Here is a 20,858-nt window from a genome sequence, read left to right as displayed (position 1 = left end):
GGACTGAGAGGGGGCTGGCCCCGTGGCTTAGCGGTTAAGTGCGCGCGTTCCACTGCTGGCGGCCCGGGTTCGGATCCCGCTGCGCACCGAAGCACCACTTCTCTGGCCATGCTGAGGCTGCGTCCCACATACAGCAACTAGAAGGATGTGCAGCTATGACATACAACTATCTACTGGGGCTTTGGGGGAAAAAATAAATAAATAAAATTAAAAAAAAAAAAAAAAAAGAAAGGGACTAAGAAAAAACTAAATGCAACCTCATTTAACTGCAGAAGAGAAAAAAAGGACATTAGTGGAAAAATTGGTGAAATTCAAATAAGGTCTTTAGTTAATCGTATTGCATCAATGTTTAAGTCTCCTGGTTTAAGTAACAGTAACATGGTTATGTAAGATACTAACATTAGGGAAGTTGGGTGAGGGATGTAAGAAATCTACTATTTTTGTACTTTTTGTATAAGTCTAAAATTAGTTCAAAATAAAGTTTTTAAAAAAGGAAATAGAACAAAACACCCACAAGAAAGCAATTGGTTGTTAGTTACCAACACGCAGATCTTTAGCAAGAAAAACATTATTAGTTCTAGATGAAGAGACCTAAGGCCACCAAGGGCTCCATTTAAAAATGAATAGCAGCGGGGCGCCCGGTTGCTTAGTAGTTACGTGTGCGCGCTCCGCTGCGGCTGCGGCGGCCCAGATCAGATCCCAGGCACCCACCCAGGCACCGCTAATCACCGCTAAATGAGCTATGCTGTGGCAGTGTCCCATATAAAGTGGGGGAAGATTGGCACGGATGTTAGCCCAGGGCCAGTCTTCCTCAGCAAAAAAGAGGAGGATTGGTGACAGATGTTAGCTCAGGGCTGATCTTCCTCACAAAAAAATAAAAATAAAAATAAATAAAAATGAATAGTAGCTACCTTCTATATATGGCCTACAATAGGGCTGGCAGGGGGTGAAACAATTTGCATACATTATCTCACCTAATCCTCACTACTCTGTACCCCTTTTCACAGTCAAGATTCAGGCCCAGATAAATAACTCACCAGCCAAAAAAAAACATGATATGCTGGCCACCCCCCGTGCACAAAACAGGAGCTACCATCCCACCGTTAGTAGGACATTCACATATTCACTCATTTATTCATTCAGCAAATGTTTTAGAGCACCTACTGTACAGATGTGCAAGGAGATGCAGGAACAGAGGGCCAATCCATATAAATAAGACAGGGTCCCTTCCTTCAGGAAATTACAAGATTTTGACATGTTTTTTCCCTTAAGTGGTAACAGATTTCTGAGTCACCAATATTCTGTACCAGAGCCTCTTGAAACCAGTAATCACCCACATACAAGCTGACCTGGGTATCCTCCAGGATGATTCACTTGTAAAATGCTTATCAAGGAAGTAAAATACTGTAATATTGTGATTTATAATAAGAAACATAGGGGCTGTCCCTGTGGCATAGTGGTTAAGTTTGGCACACTGCTTCGGCAGCCCAAGTTTGCAGGTTCGGATCCTGGGCGCAGACCTACACCACTTATCAGCCACGCTGTGGTGGTGACCACATATAAAGTAGAGGAGGACTGGCACAGATGTTAGCTCAGGGCTAATCTTCCTCAGCAAAAAAGGAAAAAAAGAAATACATATCTAGTCTTCATCCCTGGTCTCTGACTCAGGGCTCCTAAAAACTTTCTAAATTCCTAAATGATAGGAGCACTAGGAGCATCTTTTGTTTCGATGAGGCGACTCAGTGGGCTCTTGGATAGCTCCTGGACAGGCACTGGTCACCAGAAAGAACAAGCCATGATTAGAAGCTTAAAATTTTCACCCCGACCCCTACTTCTCTAGAGAGGGGAGAGGGACTGGAAATGGAATTCATAATTGATCACGCCTACGTGAGGAAGGCTCCATAAAATCCTAACAGTATGGGGTTCGAAGAGCTTCCAGGTAGGTGAATACATCCACGTACCAGGCGGGTGACATACCCCAACTCCACGAGGACAGAAGTTCCTTTGCTCAGGATCCTACCGGACCTTGCCCTACGTATCTCTTCATCTGGCTGTCCGTCTATACCCTTTTTATCATATCCTTTAATAAACTGGCAAACATTAAGTAAGTGTTTCCCTGATTTGCTAGCTGCTCTAGCAAATTAATCAAACTGGAGGGGGTCATGGGAACCTCTGATTTGTAGCCAAGTCGGACAGAAGTTGTGAGTAACCTGGGGACACACTACTTGCAATTGGCATCTGAGCCCTTGTGGGATCTGATAATATCTCCAGGTAGAATTGAGTTAAATTGTAGGACACCCAGCTGGCATCAGAGAATTGCTTGGCAGGAGAAAACTTCCACAAAGCTGTTGTTATGAGTTGGTAGCAGTGTGAGAGTAAAGGAGAAACACAGGAGTAGGGAAAAACTGGGTTTTTTTCAATACAAATATCAACACTGCCCATGCCCTAACCATATGAATGGACACTGATAAAAACCTAACAGCAGTTCTCAAACTCCACTATGCTTAAGACTCACCTGGAGATTTTAGGATCCACCTCCAGAAATTTTGATTTTGATGATCTGAGGTGGGGTTAAAAAGTACCTGACATTGATACAGTTAACTCATGAACCACACTTCAAATGATTCTAGTCTATAAATAGTACAATAGTTTCTTGGTCTCTTGCCAAAAAATGCCTTGAGAATAATTCTTTAAAGAGGAGACAAAACTCATTTTTATATTAATTCCAAAGTCTCCCAATAGTGGGACTTCATTTAATGACTCTCAGGTGCTTATTTGGCCTAAATTTTCTTCTTTGGAGGGTAAATGTAGTAGGAATATAAAAAAAGAAAACTTATCAAGCCAGCAAGTCAATCAACAGCCATTTGTACATTCCCTATAAGACATTTCCATCACTGACCACCTACATTGCCCACTAGAGAGGCCACAAAGTAGAACCAGGAGTCCCTTATTTCTCCAGGAGATCCATTCATCATACAAAAGAACAAGGATGCATTTCATTTGGCTATTCACAATTTAGTTGTGGACTTCAGCACCTATCAGCAGCCTACTTACTGAGCTTTTCTGGATTTTCCAGTCAATTCTTCTTCAATTTTCTGGAGGCCCACAAAGATTCCATGGGATTCATTAAAGAGTTTTCTCAAGATTTGAGAGTAAACATCTACATCCTTCCGGATGATATAGATAAAGGGGCAGCCTGGCACCATCTCTGATTTTTCTGAAACAAAACAGGAAAAAAAAGCTTAATATCATCACTATCACCCTCATAAAAGAACCCACTCTAAAAGTTTTAATTGAGTATCTAATTACAAAAGTTTCAGCTTCTTTGACACTGATTTAACTTATTAAAAATTATATAAATTATCATTTATCAATTATCCACACATGAATTTTTTTTTTTTTTTTGTGAGGAAAATCAGCCCTGAGCTAACACCCGTGCTAATCCTCCTCTTTTTGCTGAGGAAGACCAACCCTGAGCTAACATCTATTGCCAATCCTCCTCCTGTTTTTCCCCCAAAGCCCCAGTAGATAATTGTATGTCATACTTGCACGTGCTTCTAGTTGCTGTATGTGGGACGCGGCCTCAGCATGGCCAGAGAATCGGTGCATCAGTGCGCGCCCGGGGTCCGAACCCGGGCCGCCAGTAGTGGAGCGCGCGCACTTAACTGCTAAGCCACAGGGCCGGCCCCACACATGAATTTTTAAACACAAATGCTGGGGGCTGGCCCCGTGGCGCAAGCGGTTAAGTGTGCGCGCTCCGCTGCAGCGGCCCCAGCCCAGGGTTCGCCCGTTCAGATCCCAGGCGTTCACCGACACACCGCTTGTCAAGCCATGCTGTGGTGGCACCCCATATAAAGTGGAGAAAGATGGGCATGGATGTTAGCCCATGGCCAGTCTTCCTCAGCAAAAAGAGGAGGATTGGCAGATGTTAGCTCAGGGCCAATCTTCCTCACAAAAAAAAAAAAAAAGAAAGAAAGAAACAGAGATTAAAAAAAAAAAACACGCAAATGCTTATTCTCAGACTTTACTCCTCAATTCACTTATTTTGGAACTACCTTTCACCTCCGTCAATTGAAATATACTGAAAAAAATAAACTCAATATTAGCCTATGAAAAACTTGATAAATAAGCCAAAGTTTTATATAACCTCAAAGTCAAGTAAATATTATTTTTATATTACTTTGTACTGTCATTACCCCTACAACAAAGAATCAAGAATTGACTAAACTATTTTGCAACAGCAATGAAAAGGTTCCATAATGATAAACTATAAACCATCAACTTATGGAAATTTCTTATAGAACTAGCTTCTCAAACAAGTTGTGATGATGTTCAATCACTTGTCTTTTTTTTTTTTTAAAGATTTTATTTATTTATTTTTTCCCCCCAAAGCCCCAGCAGATTGTTGTATGTCATAGTTGCACATCCCTCCAGTCGCTGCATGTGGGACGCGGCCTCAGCGTGGCCAGAGAAGCGGTGCGTCGGTGCGCGCCCAGGATCCGAACCCGGGCCACCAGCAGCGGAGCGCAAGCACTTAACCGCTAAGCCACGGGGCCGGCCCAAATCACTTGTCTTGAATGTGATTTCAATAGATATAAACAAAAAAAGAAAAAAAGCCTTGTGTTCCCAACAATTGAAGACGAACTAGAAATGTTGATAAGCTTTCCCATTAAGTATGAAAAGAGGTCATACAGACATAGTCACAGAAGTTTCTCTTCTGAGCAACCGCCCCTTTAATAGATTCCACAGCTCTGCCAAGCTTGAGATCTTCAATACCAACATATCCCATAAATATTTAGCAATACTAGGGATAATTCTTAACTATAAAATCAAGAAAAACTACATCACCTAAAAATTACATGAACTTGGGCCGGCTCCGTGGCTTAGTGGTTAAGTGCACGCCCTCCGCTGCTGGCGGCCCGGGTTCGGATCCCGGGCGTGCACTGACACACCACTTCTCCGGCCATGCTGAGGCCGCGTCCCACATACAGCAACTAGAAGGATGTGCAACTATGACATACAACTATCTACTGGGGCTTTGGGGGAAAAATAAATAAAATTATATAAAAAAAAAATTCCATGAACTGCACACCATATAATTTGCCAAAATTGTTAAGACTTTCATTAGCTCAATCTGGTCCTTATAAAAGAAGAAAACCTCCACATTTGGATAAAGAACCTGTCAAAGACATGCAAGAAAACCTCTTCAACATTTCCTGAGACTTCTCCCTTGAAAAAGAGAAAGCAAAATCAAATGTCAAGCCTTCAGTTTTGTTTTTGTTTTTGTTTTTTTTTGGGGGGGGCGGCAAAAGGCGGGATTTGCCCTGAGCTAAACAGCTAACATTGGCTATCTATAGCCAATCTTCCTCCCTTTTTTGCTTTTTCTTCCCCAAAGCTCCAGTACATAGTTGTACAGTACATATATTCTAGTTGTAAGTCCTTCTAGTTCTTCTATGTGAGCTGCCACCACAGCACGGCTACCAACAGACAAGTGGAGTGGTTCTGCACCCAGGAACCGAACCTGGGCGACCAAAGAGGAGCACGCTGAACTTTAACTACTAGGCCCTCAGAGATGGCTCAAGATTTCAGTTTTCTCTGGCTACTAGAGGGAGTCTGTATCAGAAAAAAAGATCCATGTCCAATATCTGATGGAGCTTAGAAAACAAAGCTAAGGACAAGTCATTTCACTCTCCAGCTCATTGTGCTATGTATCAACAGCCTACAGAATAGCCTACAGAGTTCAATCGAGTTCACAACGATAACACAAAGGTAAGGGCTATGAGATCTGCAAAGTTTCACAATAAGGGGGCTACTAAGAAGAGAATTTAGTCCCTCTGGATAAGAAGGTAAAAAAAGCTTGAAGTTTTAAATGTAAAGAAAACCTTTAACATCAGGAAGACTATTGTTATTTTTTTTTTCCTGGACTCAACATCTGCCAGGTCTCATAAATCAATGAAAATCTTAAAGAGCTAAAGTTTCAGTAATGAAAATGGTACAAAATAATTTCAGCTGTTTCATACTTCAGCTAGTCAAATCTGAGTGAATAAAGAAAAAAATAACCAAATGTGCCAAAATGGATAACTGGGAATTAAAAAGAAAAATAACTACCTTTTTTGTTGAAGGAGGTTTCACACACCAGCATCTCCCCTGGACCCCAGTCAAAACACATTTGTTTCTTCTTGGAATTCACTCCTGGAATCAACTAGTAAAAAATAAGGCACAGAAACTGTTATTCTTACCAAAATTTGCTTTCAACTGACTTGTGAGTAAAAGCCTAGAAATCAGTGGCCATGAAAGTTATTAAGTGCTAATCTATGTAAACAGCTGAGTGTGGCTGAGATCAGCCCAGTGTCACCTGAATAAGCAAGTGAGATTTTCTGGGCACCTCAACCCAGCCTGCCACTTTTCAAGTGCTGATAAAAAAGAAAGCTACTCTCTAATCAATTACTATATTGTAATTTAGTGATCTGTAGTTCAGAAAAAGAGAAGTTAAAGAAATAAAAAAGGAGCTGAACTATTTGTTACTCACTAAAAAGAGAGACCTCCAAGCCCACAGCTTCTGTGCCATCTCTTTGATGATGACTCTCAATTTTTCTCTCTCAGACCAATTCCTTAGAGCCTCAGCTTCATACATCCAACTGCCTAATCCACACCTTTACAGGTTACCTAACCTCTAGAGCTATATTCATAACATCAAGAGCCAAAAAAAGAACTCTTGAACCTCATTCCCAAACCTCATTCCACTCACCCACTGGGACAAAGCCTTCCCCAACTACTAGGAGTAATCCTTGATTCTCCTCTCTCTCTCACCACCTATGTCCAGTCTATAAGTGAATCCTGTTCTACTCTTAAGCAAGCCTGAGTCCTACCACTTACCACTTCTACCAGTCTAATCTAAGCTACCATCAACTCTTATCTGGACCACTGCAAGAGCATTTCTCAGTGCCTAAAATGACTCTCCTACATGGTTATTACCTGCCCCATAGACAAAAGCTCACAAGGACTCAAGGATTTTCATTCACTACTTAGAAGGGACTCTGGCACTCCACAAATATTTTTGGCAGACAATGAATTTGGCTGACAGTAGTCTAGTCTCAAGAAAAGTGCATTCGGTTCTTAGGAAGGGCTAAAGCAGATATTCAACAACTAAGCAATGTTTGTTAAGCCTTTTTCTGTGCTGGGCTCTAGGAATACAAGAATGTGTAATACAGTCTCTGCCTTCCAAAAGCTAGAGGTCTATTAAAGAAGACCAATAAACAAACAGGCAGTAAGAAAAGTAGAGAACTGCTAAGCCAGAGGTAGACACAGGAGAGCATCTGCTGTAGCAAACTCTTAAAGGATGAGTAGGCCAGGCAAGGGGGAAGCATTATATACAATGGTGCTGGAGCAGATGGGTAGCCATATGCAAAAAATGAACCTCACACCATAGACAAAAAGTCACTAAAAATTAGTCACAGACACAAATGTAGAGCAAAATCTACAAAACTTCAAAAGCACAGAAGAAAATCTTTCTGACTGTAAAGTCAGCAAAAATAGGACACCAAAAGCACAAATTATAGAAGAAAAATTTATAAACTGGACTTCATCAAAATTAAAAACTTTTGCTCTTTAAAGATATTGTTAAGAGAATGAAAAAGCAAGCCACAAACTGGGAGAAAATATCTGCAAAATACATACTTGATGCCAGAATATATAAAGAACTCTTACAATTCGTTAAGAAACCCAGTAACAGGGGCCAGTCCAGTGGCACAGCGGTTAAGTTTGCACACTCCGCTCTGTCGGCCCAGGGTTCACTGGTTTGGATCCCCGGCAGAGACCTACGCACCGCTCATCAAACCATGCTGTGGCAGCATCCCATATACAAAATAGGGGAAGACTGGCACAGGTGTTAGCTCAGGGACAATCTTCCTCATCAAAAAAAAAAAAAAAAAAAAAAAAGGAAACCCAATAACAAAATGGGCAAAAGATTTTAACAGACACTTCACCAAAGAAGATATACAAATGACATGTAAACACATAAAAAGATGCTCAATATCTTTCATCACTAGGGAAACACAAATGGAAATAATAATAAGCTACCACTATATACCCACTAGAACGGCAATGGCTAAAATTAAAAAGACTGACCATACAAAGAGTTGACAAAGATGTGGAACTAGAACTCTCACACTTTGCTGGTGCAAAAAAAAATGGTATAACCACTTTGGAGAACTGATAGTTTATTTTAGCTAAATATGCACCTGTCCTATAACCCAGCAATTCCATTTCTAGGTATTTATCCAGAAACAAACACACAAAAAAAGGCAACAAAAACTGCAGCTTACGTTTCTTGAGTCTTTGAACCAAAAGGATAAGGTCTAGAAAAACTACTTTAGATTATTCTACTCTCTACTCTGAATCTATACTTAAAACATCCTTGAATCTGCTAATTACTAACTAGCCTTCATGTGCCTTGATAATAGGAAGCAGTTGCATGAAGAACAGACACAACCACTACAAAAGGTGACTTAATGGTAGGATTATACATCAGTCTCTTGAGAGTGTGTAGAGCAGACTCTAGTCCAAAGAGCAGACTAACTCTCAAATACAGACATGACCGAGTTTGACCTTGCAGAGCTGAGATTCAGACTCGAGACTATGGAGTTCTACCAAGATAATATCCCTCTGTGAGGCTGTACCCACAAGACCAACCAGTTTCCTACCTGGTCTCCCCAATACCAGTGTACAGCTGGGTTATCACAAATCAATCATCACTACTGGGGATAAAAATAAGCTTAGATTATCTTCATTCCACTTGTAAATGCATGGCTCATTATCAAAGTAGTGGCTCTCCAGTGTTGCACAGCGTACTGGGAAGGTTTCCCCAACCAGATTATGATGTAAGAGGAGGAGGGAAAGGCAAGATGACATGTAGTTTGAAAAAGTTCCAGTGATTCTGATATTCTAATTTTTCTTCCTGCAAACACTGACATAGTCCTTGATGGATATTTAATACTTAAAGTACTTTCTATATGTTTTAAAGTTTAACACACTCTATAGCAGTAAGCTTTACAGAGAGTAACAACCCATGTTAACTGTTATTTAAGCTCTTATGTCTCCTTTCATCCAGTTAGCTTTGAAATGACCCTTTTTTCAATTTCCGGTTTTGTCAGACACTGCTTTGCAATGTGATGCCTTTAGCTGAAAACTGTAGGCATTTCAACTTTCTAAAAAGCAAAAACGCAAGGTCAGGCAACTTGCAGTTTAGTGGGGCTTATAGGTTACCAAGAGCTAGGAGGTGCAGAACCAGCCTATAACGGGGAGACGGAGATATGTGACCTAGTCAGGGAGGTCAGAGAAGGCTTTCCTGAGCAAGAGGCTGCTGGAGCTTGCATTTGAAAAGTGAACAAGAGATAAACCGAAGAGAGAAGAGCATTCTAGACAGGGGCAACAGTAGATATCTCGTATCTAAAAGCCATGAATCTCTTTATAAACATCATAGATCATTCACACTTGACATACTCTCTTCAGAGTACAAATAAAATTGAAAGCAAACAGAGCAATAAAAACAGGAACAGACTCCCGAGAGATAGATAAACCTCGGGCCAGCACGGCACTACAAGCAGAAGCCAAGCTAACGGCGCTGCGATGTGAAGCTTAGTTCGGCTGGAGGAAAAAAGCCCGGATTCCTCTGCTTGGTCCGAGCCCATTCATTAGAGCATTAGCCCAAGAGGAAAAGCGAGGGAAGGAGGAAGGTAGGGAAGACAGACAAGGAAAGGAGAGGGATGAGGTGGGGGCTCCGGGGCCAGGTATTCTGAGTATACAAAGGAGCAGAAACCCAGCGATCACTGTGACCCAAACACAGGCACCTAGTTAATATGACCCCCGGACAGCGGCAATTAAGCTGAGGGAAGGGGACGGGCGCCTCTCGAGCGGCAGGGAGGTAGATAAGCCGGCAGGGACGGAGCAGACTCAATCCTCGCACCGCGAGCGCAAGCAAGACTGTTCCGGACGCCCTTACAGTGACTGTCGGCTCGCCATCGAGCTCCTCCATAGCGCCGCGCCTCAGCCACCTGGAATTCGCAGGTTCGCCAATGCTCCTGGCTCTGGCCTCCCGCTCAGAGCTCGCCCGAGGGAGGACCCCGCTTGAGCGCCTCCTGCACTGCCTGCGGGCCCGAACCCCCGACGCTGCAGGGGTCTCTCCTCTCGGCCATGGCTACCCCTCTGAGGCACTCTACACGTGTGCCTCCTTCCTGGCCTCGACAACACGTCAGGGAAAACTGCGCCAGGGCAGCCTGTCCTCACAGTACCTCTCCCGCTAGATCAGGCGCCGCCGCGGACAGCCCCTCCCGGGGCCGGGAGAAGACCCCCCCCCCCCCCCGCCCCGGGGACGGCGGGAGCGGCTGCGCGTGCGCGGGATGGGGCGGCCGTTCTTGGGAGAGAGCTGAGCTTCTGGGCGTGAGTGAGTCCGACGGGTGTCCTGGTGCTGGGTTTCTTCGCTCGCTTTGGTCTGCTGGTTAGCGTCGTCGCGGCCGCTTCTCAGAGCTTTGTCCAGGGCAAGCGAACCCCTTCCCGAGCTGCGTCTGTCCATCGGGCTTGTGTAGGAAGGCAGTCGCCGCCACTCCTACCCCAAAACGCTCAAGAGGCACGCGGACAAAATTGATGAGGCTCAACCAACTGAAACTGAGACAGCTGGGCTTGCTTAATTAAACGCAAATATTGGTTTGTTGTCTCACCAAAGAAAAACAGAAAAAAAAAAAACTCAAATCAGGGAATCCCAGACCTTGTTATGGAAAACTCAGAAGTGCTCCAGTAACTTAAAGGAGTTACTTATTTTGTTAATGCCATATTTACAAATACATGCACATACAAGGAAGAGAACAGTACTGGTTCTAAATTCCCAAATAAGCACCTTTTGAACGAACTGAAGATAATTCGAAATTTAAAAATAAGTCTTAGGTGATGTACACCTGAAATTTTTACAATATTATAAACCAATGTTACTGCAATAAACAAAAAATTAAAAAAAATAAAAAAAAACAAACTTGAAAAAAAAATTCTCAGATTTGTCTTCAGAAAAAAAAAATAAGTCTTAGGAAACAGTTCCTGAAAATATAGCAGCTTCTTTTATTTAGGAAAGAAATTTGACCTGAAAACGACAAATTTTCAGTATTTTGCCTGGGGAAACCCTTCTTTCTTTGAGACGATTCTGAACGATCTATTTGAATTGGTAGAAATAAGATGACTTGGAGTAGTTGGGAAAATCCTGTCACCTCACTAGTTTGTTCTTGTGAGGTAAAGGAAGGAAAATTCTGTGGCTATTACAATTTTATCCAAATCCTTATCTCTGAAGACGCCATCCATAGTATGAAATTTAGTGTAGTTTTGCACAAAACTCCACACTGTTCCACCATCTATGTCTTGCTGCATTTTCCAAAAGTTTCGCTGTTTCTGATACCAGTGGAGTGGCTATGAAGTATGAGAAATTATGCATTCATGTCTATTTTCTAGGGGGTAAAAAGAGGGCTAACGTTTTCCAAAAGTAAAATAAACATTCAGTAGCAGATAAATCAGTTTTTAAAAACTGGTTATTATATCTGCTCTGGCTATTCAGAATTCTTTGAGCAGCAGAGGTGAAAACCAAGCTTAATAGACATTGATAGAAATCATGCCTAATTTCCTTCAGAGAAAATTATTCTGGGGAACAGGATGAATAGAAGGAAAGGAAAAAAACAACAGGATGAAAGACCAAAAAGAAAAACCACCTTTCTCAAAAGGAGACCTGAGAAAAAATAATTTGAATGACAAAAGAGCTTGGAAAATTTTAGTACTATAGTTTCTTGATATTTTATGACTGACATTGCCATTTGAAGATAATAGAAGTATTGAAATTGTCTGACCTAGAGCTAGATAATATTGGAAAAAAGTGTTGAAAATATTCTTGGTCTAAGACCATGATATACCAGCAACTTTACACAATCATTCGAATATATTCATTAATAGAGGGAAAAAAGAAAAACTACAGCTAATAGAGCTATTATTACTCTATATATAAACCTTTTTCTTCTTTCTAGTCCTTCTCAAATAGACTTCCAAGAATGGGGTTTCAATGAAGTAGTTTATCCTTTTTTTTTAAACAGATAATCTTAAAGGAATACATTTGGAAAAACAAGTTAAATAATCAGCATACAAATCTTTTTCTCTTCCCTGTCCTCCACAATCTCCTCTCATCTCTCTTCCCCCTCCTCTCCCTAGATTGGTTGGTTTAACTCTGGAATTCCTGTATCTACTCTGGCCAGTCTTCAGTTATGCAGGAGACACTTCACTTGAGGTATATCAGAACCCTAAGAAGACAAAAAGAGTAAAATATTTCTGGAATCAAATAAAAATCTAAAACAAAACATACCGGGCTGGCCCCGTGGCTTAGCGGTTAAGTGTACGCGCTCTGCTACTGGCGACCCGGGTTCGGATCCTGGGCGCGCACCGAGGCACCGGCTTCTCCGGCCATGCTGAGGCCGCGTCTCACACACAGCAACTAGAAGGATGTGCAACTATGACATACAACTAGCTACTGGGGTTTTGGGGAAAAAAAGGAGGAGGATTGGCAATAGATGTTAGCTCAGACGGTCTTCCTCAGCAAAAAGAGGAGGATTAGCACGGATGTCAGCTCAGGGCTGATCTTCCTCACAAAAAATAATTAATTAATTAATTAATTAATTAAAAAAAACCATACCTATTGTACAAGAGTCAAACCAGAAATCACTCGGGGTCGGCCCTGTGGCGTAGCGGTTAAGTGCGCACGCTCCGCTGCTGGCAGCCCGGGTTCGGATCCCGGGCGCGCACCAACGCACCGCTTCTCTGGCCACGCTGAGGCCGTGTCCCACATACAGCAACTGGAAGGATGTGCAGCTATGACATACAACTATCTACTGGGGCTTTGGGGGGAAAAAATAAATAAATAAAATCTTAAAAAAAAAAAAAAATCACTTTAAGTCACTCCAAAGTCAAACTTAAAATCATTCTCAGATCAAGCCAGAGGAACTGTGCTAGAGATGTGGCCTATGTAAAGTGCTGAGTGGATGCATTTAATGCATCCCAGTAAAACTAATGCTCCCTACCCTGCAGAGAAATAAATACATAATCATTTTCAAGAGACATAATTGTCTTGGAAAACAAGGTAGAAATCTATTATCAAGAGCCATACAAATATTTATATAGTTTGACCCAGTAAATCCTCTCTTGAAAATTTATTTCAAATAATTTCAAAATATAAAAGATATATGAATTTTGGTATGTGCTATATATAACAACAACAAATTTTCTCAACCTCCACACTATTGACATTTGGGGCCAAATAATTCTGTTATGAGAGCTGTCTTTTGCATTGCAGGACGTTTATCAGAATCCCTGGCCTCTATCCATTAGATGTCATTAATACCCCTCAACAATTGTGACCACCAAAAATGTCCCTAGATATTCCCAGTGTCCCCTAGGGGGCAAAATCACCTCTGTTGAGAGCTACTGGCGTAGATGCTCAACCAGAGTGGAATAGAGGAACAGGTAAGTAAATGTATCAATGAGATATTATTCACCTATTTAGAACTCTGAAGACTGATAAGAACATGGAAAAATCTTTAAAGAAGTTTTATTTTATTTATTTATTTTTTTTTTTTGGTGAGGAAGACTAGCCCTGAGCTGACGTGTGTTGCCAATCCTCCTCTTTTTGCTGAGGAAGATTGTCACTGAGCTAACATCTGTGCCCATCTTCCTCTACTTTGTATATGGGATGCCGCCACGGTATGGCTTGATAAGTGGCACGTAGGTCCACGCCCAAGATCCAAAGCTGCAAACCCCGGGCCGCCAAAGCAGAGCATGCAAACTTAACCTTTACGCCACTGGGCTGACCCCTTAAAGCAGTTTTAAAATGTTCACCTTTTTGTCTCCATAATTGCACTTCCAGGGAATAACCAAGAAGGACACTTTGAATAATCACCAAAAAAAAAAAGGAAATAAATGTCTCACAGCTAGGAAATGCTACACAATCATTAAAAGGTAATTGTAGCAAAATTTTACAAAGTTCAGTAAAATTTTGTTAAAAATTTTCTCAATTTTGTAAAAAATGTATCTATTAATATGTAGAAAGAAAGGCTGGCAGGAATGAGTATTATTACTCTAATAATCAGACAAAAGTTATCTTTTAGCATGTTTACTACATAATTTTCAATTTAAGGGGGCTGGCCCGGTGGCGCAAGAGGTTAAGTGCATGCCCTCTGCTGCGGTGGCCTGGGGTTCACCAGTTCGGATCCCGGGCGCACACCGACACACCGCTTGGCAAGCCGTGCCGTGGCAGCGTCCCATATAAAGTGGAGGAAGATGGGCACGGAGGTTAGCCTAGAGCCAGTCTTTCCTCAACAACAAAAAAAAAGAGGATTGGCAGATGTTAGCACAGGGCTGATCTTCCTCACAAAAAATAAATAAATAAATAAATAAATAAATTTAAGAGTAAACCAAAGTTGAATATTTTTACAATTATGTAAAGAAATTTACATGGGGATAAAAATTGAAAATTAAAATTGAGAGATAAGTGTGTTATGGGAATGTGAGTGAATTAAAAAATTTTACTTTAAAAATATTTTACTGATAAATGTTTTATTTTTTTTATAATTTTATTTATTTATTTTTCCCCCAAAGCCCCAGTAGATAGTTGTATGTCATAGTTGCACATCCTTCTAGTTGCTGTATGTGGGACGCAGCCTCAGCATGGCCGGAGAGGTGGTGCGTGGGTGCGTGCCCGGGATCTGAACCCGGGCCACCAGCAGCGGAGCACACGCACTTAACTGCTAAGCCACGGGGCCGCCCCTACTGATAAATGTTTTAAATACAGATATAGATACATACATATGTACGCATACATGAATAAGACCATATTTGTGAAAACCTGCTTTATAGCTATAGTAATGTATATCTGGTCACATAAGACTTCAAGCTGAGAAACAAAATTATAAACGTGACAAATTTATTATTGGAGGAGTGAAAGCTACTCCAGCTCTGAGGTTCTCAAACTTTAGTGAACTTCAGAATTATGTAGAAGGTTTCTGAAGCCACTGATTCCTGGGCTCTATTCCCAGAGCTTCTAATTCAGGAGGTCTGGGGTGGGGCCCCAGGATTTGTACTTCTAATAAATTCCCAAGTGAAGGTGATGTTGCCCTGGGGACCACCCTTTGAGAGCTATCCTTCCAACTCTGTCTTCTCTACCTCAGAGTGAGAGTAAGCAATCACAAACAGTTTTGTTTAATTTATTTCTGTTCGTTTTATGAAAAAAACAGCCTTGAGTCACTGGGCCCTGCTTGAATCCAATAATGGACAGAGAAGTAGGACTGGAGCATTAATCGGGTTAGAACAACTTGAAATTCTCATACCAATGTAGAGGCTGCAGAACTGACAGGCATTCAGGAACCCTAATTCAGGCATTTTGGGTATTTTTGTGAGAAATACTGTGTTACTATTGCGTCAATAAGTCAATGAACATTTATTGATCGCTGTTTCTCAGAACTTTATTTGCTGAGACTACAAAGATAAAAAGCGATGATACCTGCCCTCAAAAAGCTTACAGACCATTCTCTATGTTATGTTTGTGCAATATGTATATTAATATTCAGTGAATGTATGGTATTGCAAAATGGGACAATATCTCCCTACATTTTGTGCCCCAGCTGACACATTTGAAGTACAATATACCACATTCTTGGCTTTGACTGCTGGTACAATCTTGGGTCCCATCTTCTTTACCATGACCCAAGGATAGAAAGCTGGAAGGTTTCTACCACATCACCATTCTGCCTCCAGATTTCCTGCAGTATTCAGGAATTCAGTATTCAGTATTCCTGCAGTATTCACAGAGATAGCTTAAGTATTCAACTAACCTTTGTTAGTACCTGAAGGAAGTTTGATGGTATAAAGTACACACAGTTTAGTCGTCTGTGTTATAAATGCAGTTATGTGTTTCTCCGGGTTTTTGGCAAGGATTTAAAGCTCTAAACAGGGGCCAGCCCTGTGGCTTAGCGGTTAAGTGTGCACGCTCCGCTGCTGGTGGCCCGGGTTTGGATCCTGGGCGCGCACCGACGCACCACTTCTCCGGCCGTGCTGAGGCCAAGTCCCACATACAGCAACTAGAAGGATGTGCAGCTATGACATACAACTATCTACTGGGGCTTTGGGGGAAAAAATAAATAAATAAAATTATTATTAAAAAAAATATAAAGCTCTAAACAGACTTTTTTTGTGTGTGTGTGAGGAAGATCAGCCCTGAGCTAACATCCATCCCAATCCTCCTCTTTTTTTGCTGAGGAAGACTGGCCCTGGGCTAACATCTGTGCCCATCTTCCTCCACTTTATATGGGACACCACCACAGCATGGCCTGACAAGCAGTGTGTCGGTGCATGCCCAGGATCCGAACCTGGGCCACCAGCAGCGGAGCACGCGCACTTAACCGCTACGCTATGGGCCGGCCCCTAAACAGACTTTCTTTGATTCTTTTTTTCTTGCCCCTTTTTGGAATGGTGTTTTTCCTTTGGCACTTGACCCTGATGAGTACATCCTGGCTGGTTCACCCTATTCTTATGCTCTATTTCTAATTCTAACACCAATTATTGATATTTAATTAGATTTCTAGAGGAATTAGGCCTTTCTTACCAAGTTCCTAGTACACTCCTAATGGTGAAAACTGCTCACTGCACAACTCCCTCATTCATTCCTTCACTTGCCTATTAGGATCCAGGAACTGAGCTAGGTGCTGGGAATAAAACTGTAAACAAGACCGACAGGTCTCTGCTTTCATGGAACTTCCATTCTGCTGAGAGAGACAACCAAACAAAAATTTATGTCAAAACAACCTGACTGATGCTCCCGGCACTATTCTAGGATTTTTTTTTTTTTTTAAGAAGATCAGCCTTGAGGGGCCAGCCCGGTGGCGCAAGTAGTTAAGTGCGCGCGCTCAGCTGTGGCGGCCCGGGGTTCGCCGGTTTGGATCCCGGGCGCGCACCGACACACCGCTTGTTAAACCATGCTGTGGCGGCGTCCCATATCAAGTAGAAGAAGATGCGCACAGATGTTAGCCCAGGGCCAGTCTTCCTCAGCAAAAAAGAGGTGGATTGGCATTGGATGTTAGCTCAGGGCTGGTCCTCCTCACAAAAAAGAAAAAAAAAAAATCAGCCTTGAGCTAACATCCACCCCAATCCTCCTCTTTTTGCTGAGGAATACTGGTCCTGAGCTAACATCTATTGCCAATCCTCCTCCTTTTTCTTTCCCTTTTTCTCCCCAAAGTCCCAGTAGATAATTGTATGTTATTTGCACATCCTTCTTAGTTGCTGTATGGGACGCCGCTTCAGCATGGCCGGACAAGCAGTGCATGGGTGCGCGCCCGGGATCCGAACCCAGGCCGCCAGTGGCGAAGCGCGTACACTTAACCGCGAAGCCAGGGGGCTGGCCCCTAGGATTTTTTTTTCCATGTATTTTCTCTCTGTAGCCTTCCATAGGATCCTGTGTGCAGTCCTACAGTAATTAAGCACTGGGATCTGAGTCGGAAAGCCTGAGTTCAATATGATACTGGCTCTGCCACTTCAAGCTGGGTGACAAAGTTGCCCAATCTCTCTATGTCTCACTTTCTTCATCTGTAAAATGAGGATAATAATAATAGAGTCTTTGTGAGGATTAAGGGCTTAGCACAGAATCCCCAAATAATAAGCACACAATTAATGTCTGCCACTGTTCTTCTTTTCTATATACACTACTCTTTGTACTTTTTTTCCCAAAGCACTCTTTTCCAGTGCACATCCACTCCCTTTCCCACCCCTTTAAAAATGATGGAGGGAGAAACTTAATGTTGAAAAATTTCTATCTGTTCACAATTTGTTTCCTGGAAATTGGAAAGAGACTCTCAGTATACAATGGGCTCAGCTCACAAAATTCCACTCTGTCATTGGAATATACATTGCTCACACATTTGAACGTGCTTAACTACTTCTTATACGAACTCCTCCTTTGCCTGAAGGTGATTTTATAATTTAGCATAATTTTGGAGGGGGGATACTGTAGGACACACCTGTCACCCTGAAGCTAATGCCTAAACAACCATTTTATTATTGGAGACCCCCACATATCAATGAGGGTAAGTTTAACATGCTGTATTCCTCTTTGATGGTTCTGCAGTCCTACAAGGCTGGAAGGTATATGATGGCAACAGAAGACCTGGGTTCAGGAGAGTAAGGATAGCAACTCTTTTCCTTTTTCTACAGTACCTGGACAGCACCCAACATGCAGTAGAAGCTCAATCAACACTACTTCCCAGCTGTGTGATATTGGCAAGTTACTTAACTCCTCTGAGCCTCAGTTGTAAATAAATACTACACTCACTTGGAAGGGTTGGTGTAAGGAAAAAATGAGCTAATATTAATAAAGCCCCACGCGGTGCCTGACACATGGCAGTTGGTTCTCTTTCCCTTTCACTTCTTGTGTATTTCCTACTTAACCCCCAACCCCGCCCCGCGCCCCCCCCCCCCCACTTATAAGTTGAGTCAGCAACTTTGTCTACACTTCTTTGTCTGCCCAAGGCCTAGCACAGGACTTTACACATAATGATAGTTTCAGTTATTCATTCATTCAGTGAATCTTTGAGCACCTACAATGGACAGAAGCTTAGAGTTGAGAGAGCAGGCACATTTGGGAACCCTGAGTAATTAAATATGACTGAAGCAGAGGCTTCCAGGAGAAATGATGAGAAAGAGCTAGAATGGTTAGCTTGGATTAGTTCTCAAAGGGCTTTGTAGGTCTTATAAGAATTTTGGACTTCATCCTATAGGGTACAAGATTGCCACTTAACCAAAGAGTGGTGGAAACTTATTTTGTTTTTATTTTAGAATGGTTTGCGGTTCTCAGAATTTAGTGTGTTTAAGAATCACCAGGGAAGTTTGTTAATAAAGTGTGATCCCAGAGCCACACTGCCCAAGAATACGCACTTAAACCAGCACCCTAGATGATACTGATTCACTTAAATATTCTGGCACAAGTGGGACATCCCTTAAAACATAAAGATCACTTAGGATGCTACTGCAGTAGCCCTAGGGAGAGCTGACTTGAACTTAGGATTCCTCTACCTCCCTGGCTCAATCTGCCTTCCTTGGCCTGTCTTACATCTAAGGGCTTAAGCCTCCTCTTCCCCATGGAGGACCAGCTGGAAGCCCAGCAAATGCAGCCTAGCCCAGCGACTAGACAGAGGCTGAAGAGAAGTAAACAGATTTGGTAGGTATTTAGAAGGTGGAATAGACAAGACTTGAAGATTGATTGTATGGGGAGGGTGTGAAGGAGAGGAAGGAGTCTAGGATGCCCCCTGGCTTTCTGGCTTGGAGCAATGTTGTAATGGTGTGCCATTCAGTGAACCGGGACCTTGATAGAGAGGGGCAGATTGAGGAAGGTAAACTGAGACATTTTAGTTGAGATTTGTAGTTTGCAGTGCCTCTGAGACATCTAAGTGGAGATGTTCAGAAGTCAGTTGGATTTATAGATTGGAAGCTCAGAGAAAGATCTGGACTAGAAATATAGATTTGAGAATCATTAGCAAATAGATAGTAATGGAAGTGGGTGAAATCATCCCAGGAGAGGGAATAGAATGATAAGAGAAAAGGATATAGAACAAAACCCAAGGAACATTTAAGGGAAGGGCTGAGGAAGAAAAAAATTGCAAAGGGATCAAGGACAGGCCAGAGTCACAACCCGAAGTCACAGGGAGGGACTTCAAGAGGAGTGATGAACTGGGAAGCATACTGGATTCAGCAAATAAGTCTGTGGTGACCTTGTAGAGAGCAGTTTTAGTGGAGCTACCGGGACAGCACCAGATTGCAGAAGATTATGGAGTGAGTGGGAGGTGAGGGAGTGGAGACAGCTGGCATGGACATTTTTTCAAGATGTTTGGCCAAGAATGGAGAAAGATATGGTGGTAACTTAAGAAGGAAATAGAATTGAGAGAGAATCTTGAGAGAGAGACTATTTCTGTGCAACAGAAGAGTGGAAGAAAATACAGGGACAAAGGAAATAATCAATAAAACCTCCTGAGAGGAGCGGTTGGAATCCCCTGTACAGACGTCAGGATTGTTCTGAAGACAGGAGAGACCTACTTTTTTTTAACTAGAAGGAAAGAGGAAATGATTGATTGGTTTGGAAGCCTGATATTGGGTAGTTCTCTCTGATGGATTCTGTTTCCTCTCAGAGGTTGGGATCCAGGCCATGAGTAAGGAGTCCGTTGGATGAACATTTTTCCTCAACTAGTCAAAAGTAGAGGGTTACCAGCAGGACTGAGGTAGTCACTGCACTGAGGCAAGAGCCTGGTGGGAAGCAGGTTGACGTTGAAGCTTTAAAATCCAAAGAATGAGAAGCTGACTGAGAGGAAGTGTGATGTTCCTCTAATCGTAGGGAAAACTGCATTTGGGCCACCGAACAAGAGGGTTTTTCCAGAACCTTATGCTGGGGCTTTGATTTAGGCTCCCCCTTCCTCGTCTAGTCAGTCTGCCTTCCCTGCCCTGTCTCTCACATCTAGGCCTCAAGCCTTCTCGTCCCCACCGAAAACCAGCTGGAAGCCATTTTGATTAAGCTCCACCACAGAAGGAGGACAATACAGCCCCGCCCAGAGCCACGCGCGCCCCCGCGCGGGCTGGGTGCGCGTGTCCGCGCCTCTTCCCGCCGGCCTGGCGGGCGCCGAGCCCAGACCCAGGCGGCGCGGGGCGGGGGTGGGGTGGGGGTGGTTATGTAAGCGTTGCGCGCTCCCGCGAGGCGACAGCCAATGGAAAGCCCCGGCGGCTCGTGCTCGCGCACGCAGGGTGGGGGGAGG

The 20,858-nt window shown here is 42.7% G+C and overlaps 1 protein-coding gene across 3 annotated transcripts in view; it reads right to left on the bottom strand.

The window, feature by feature from the left end:
• Positions 1 to 10,216, bottom strand: part of NUP85 (nucleoporin 85) — a 30,971-nt gene extending 20,755 nt beyond the window's left edge. For 2 of the 3 annotated variants that reach the window (XM_004432745.3, XM_087441570.1), the window contains exons 1-3: positions 10,001 to 10,216; positions 6,109 to 6,202; positions 3,055 to 3,217 (exon numbers count right to left, since the gene is read on the bottom strand). In XM_004432745.3, the coding sequence (XP_004432802.1) occupies positions 3,055 to 3,217; positions 6,109 to 6,202; positions 10,001 to 10,033 (290 nt within the window). In that variant the 5' untranslated portion in view covers positions 10,034 to 10,216. Of the gene's footprint in view, positions 1 to 3,054; positions 3,218 to 5,179; positions 5,199 to 6,108; positions 6,203 to 10,000 lie in introns of those variants that run through there. The other variant, XM_087441569.1, reaches the window with a different exon arrangement.
• Between the last annotated feature and the right edge of the window lie 10,642 nt (positions 10,217 to 20,858).

The sequence above is a fragment of the Ceratotherium simum genome, chromosome 16 (assembly GCF_057802395.1).
Source record: "Ceratotherium simum simum isolate JZ-2026a chromosome 16, ASM5780239v1, whole genome shotgun sequence".
In the NCBI taxonomy this organism is placed as follows: domain Eukaryota; kingdom Metazoa; phylum Chordata; class Mammalia; order Perissodactyla; family Rhinocerotidae; genus Ceratotherium; species Ceratotherium simum.
This window is presented reverse-complemented; position numbering and strand designations above follow the sequence as displayed.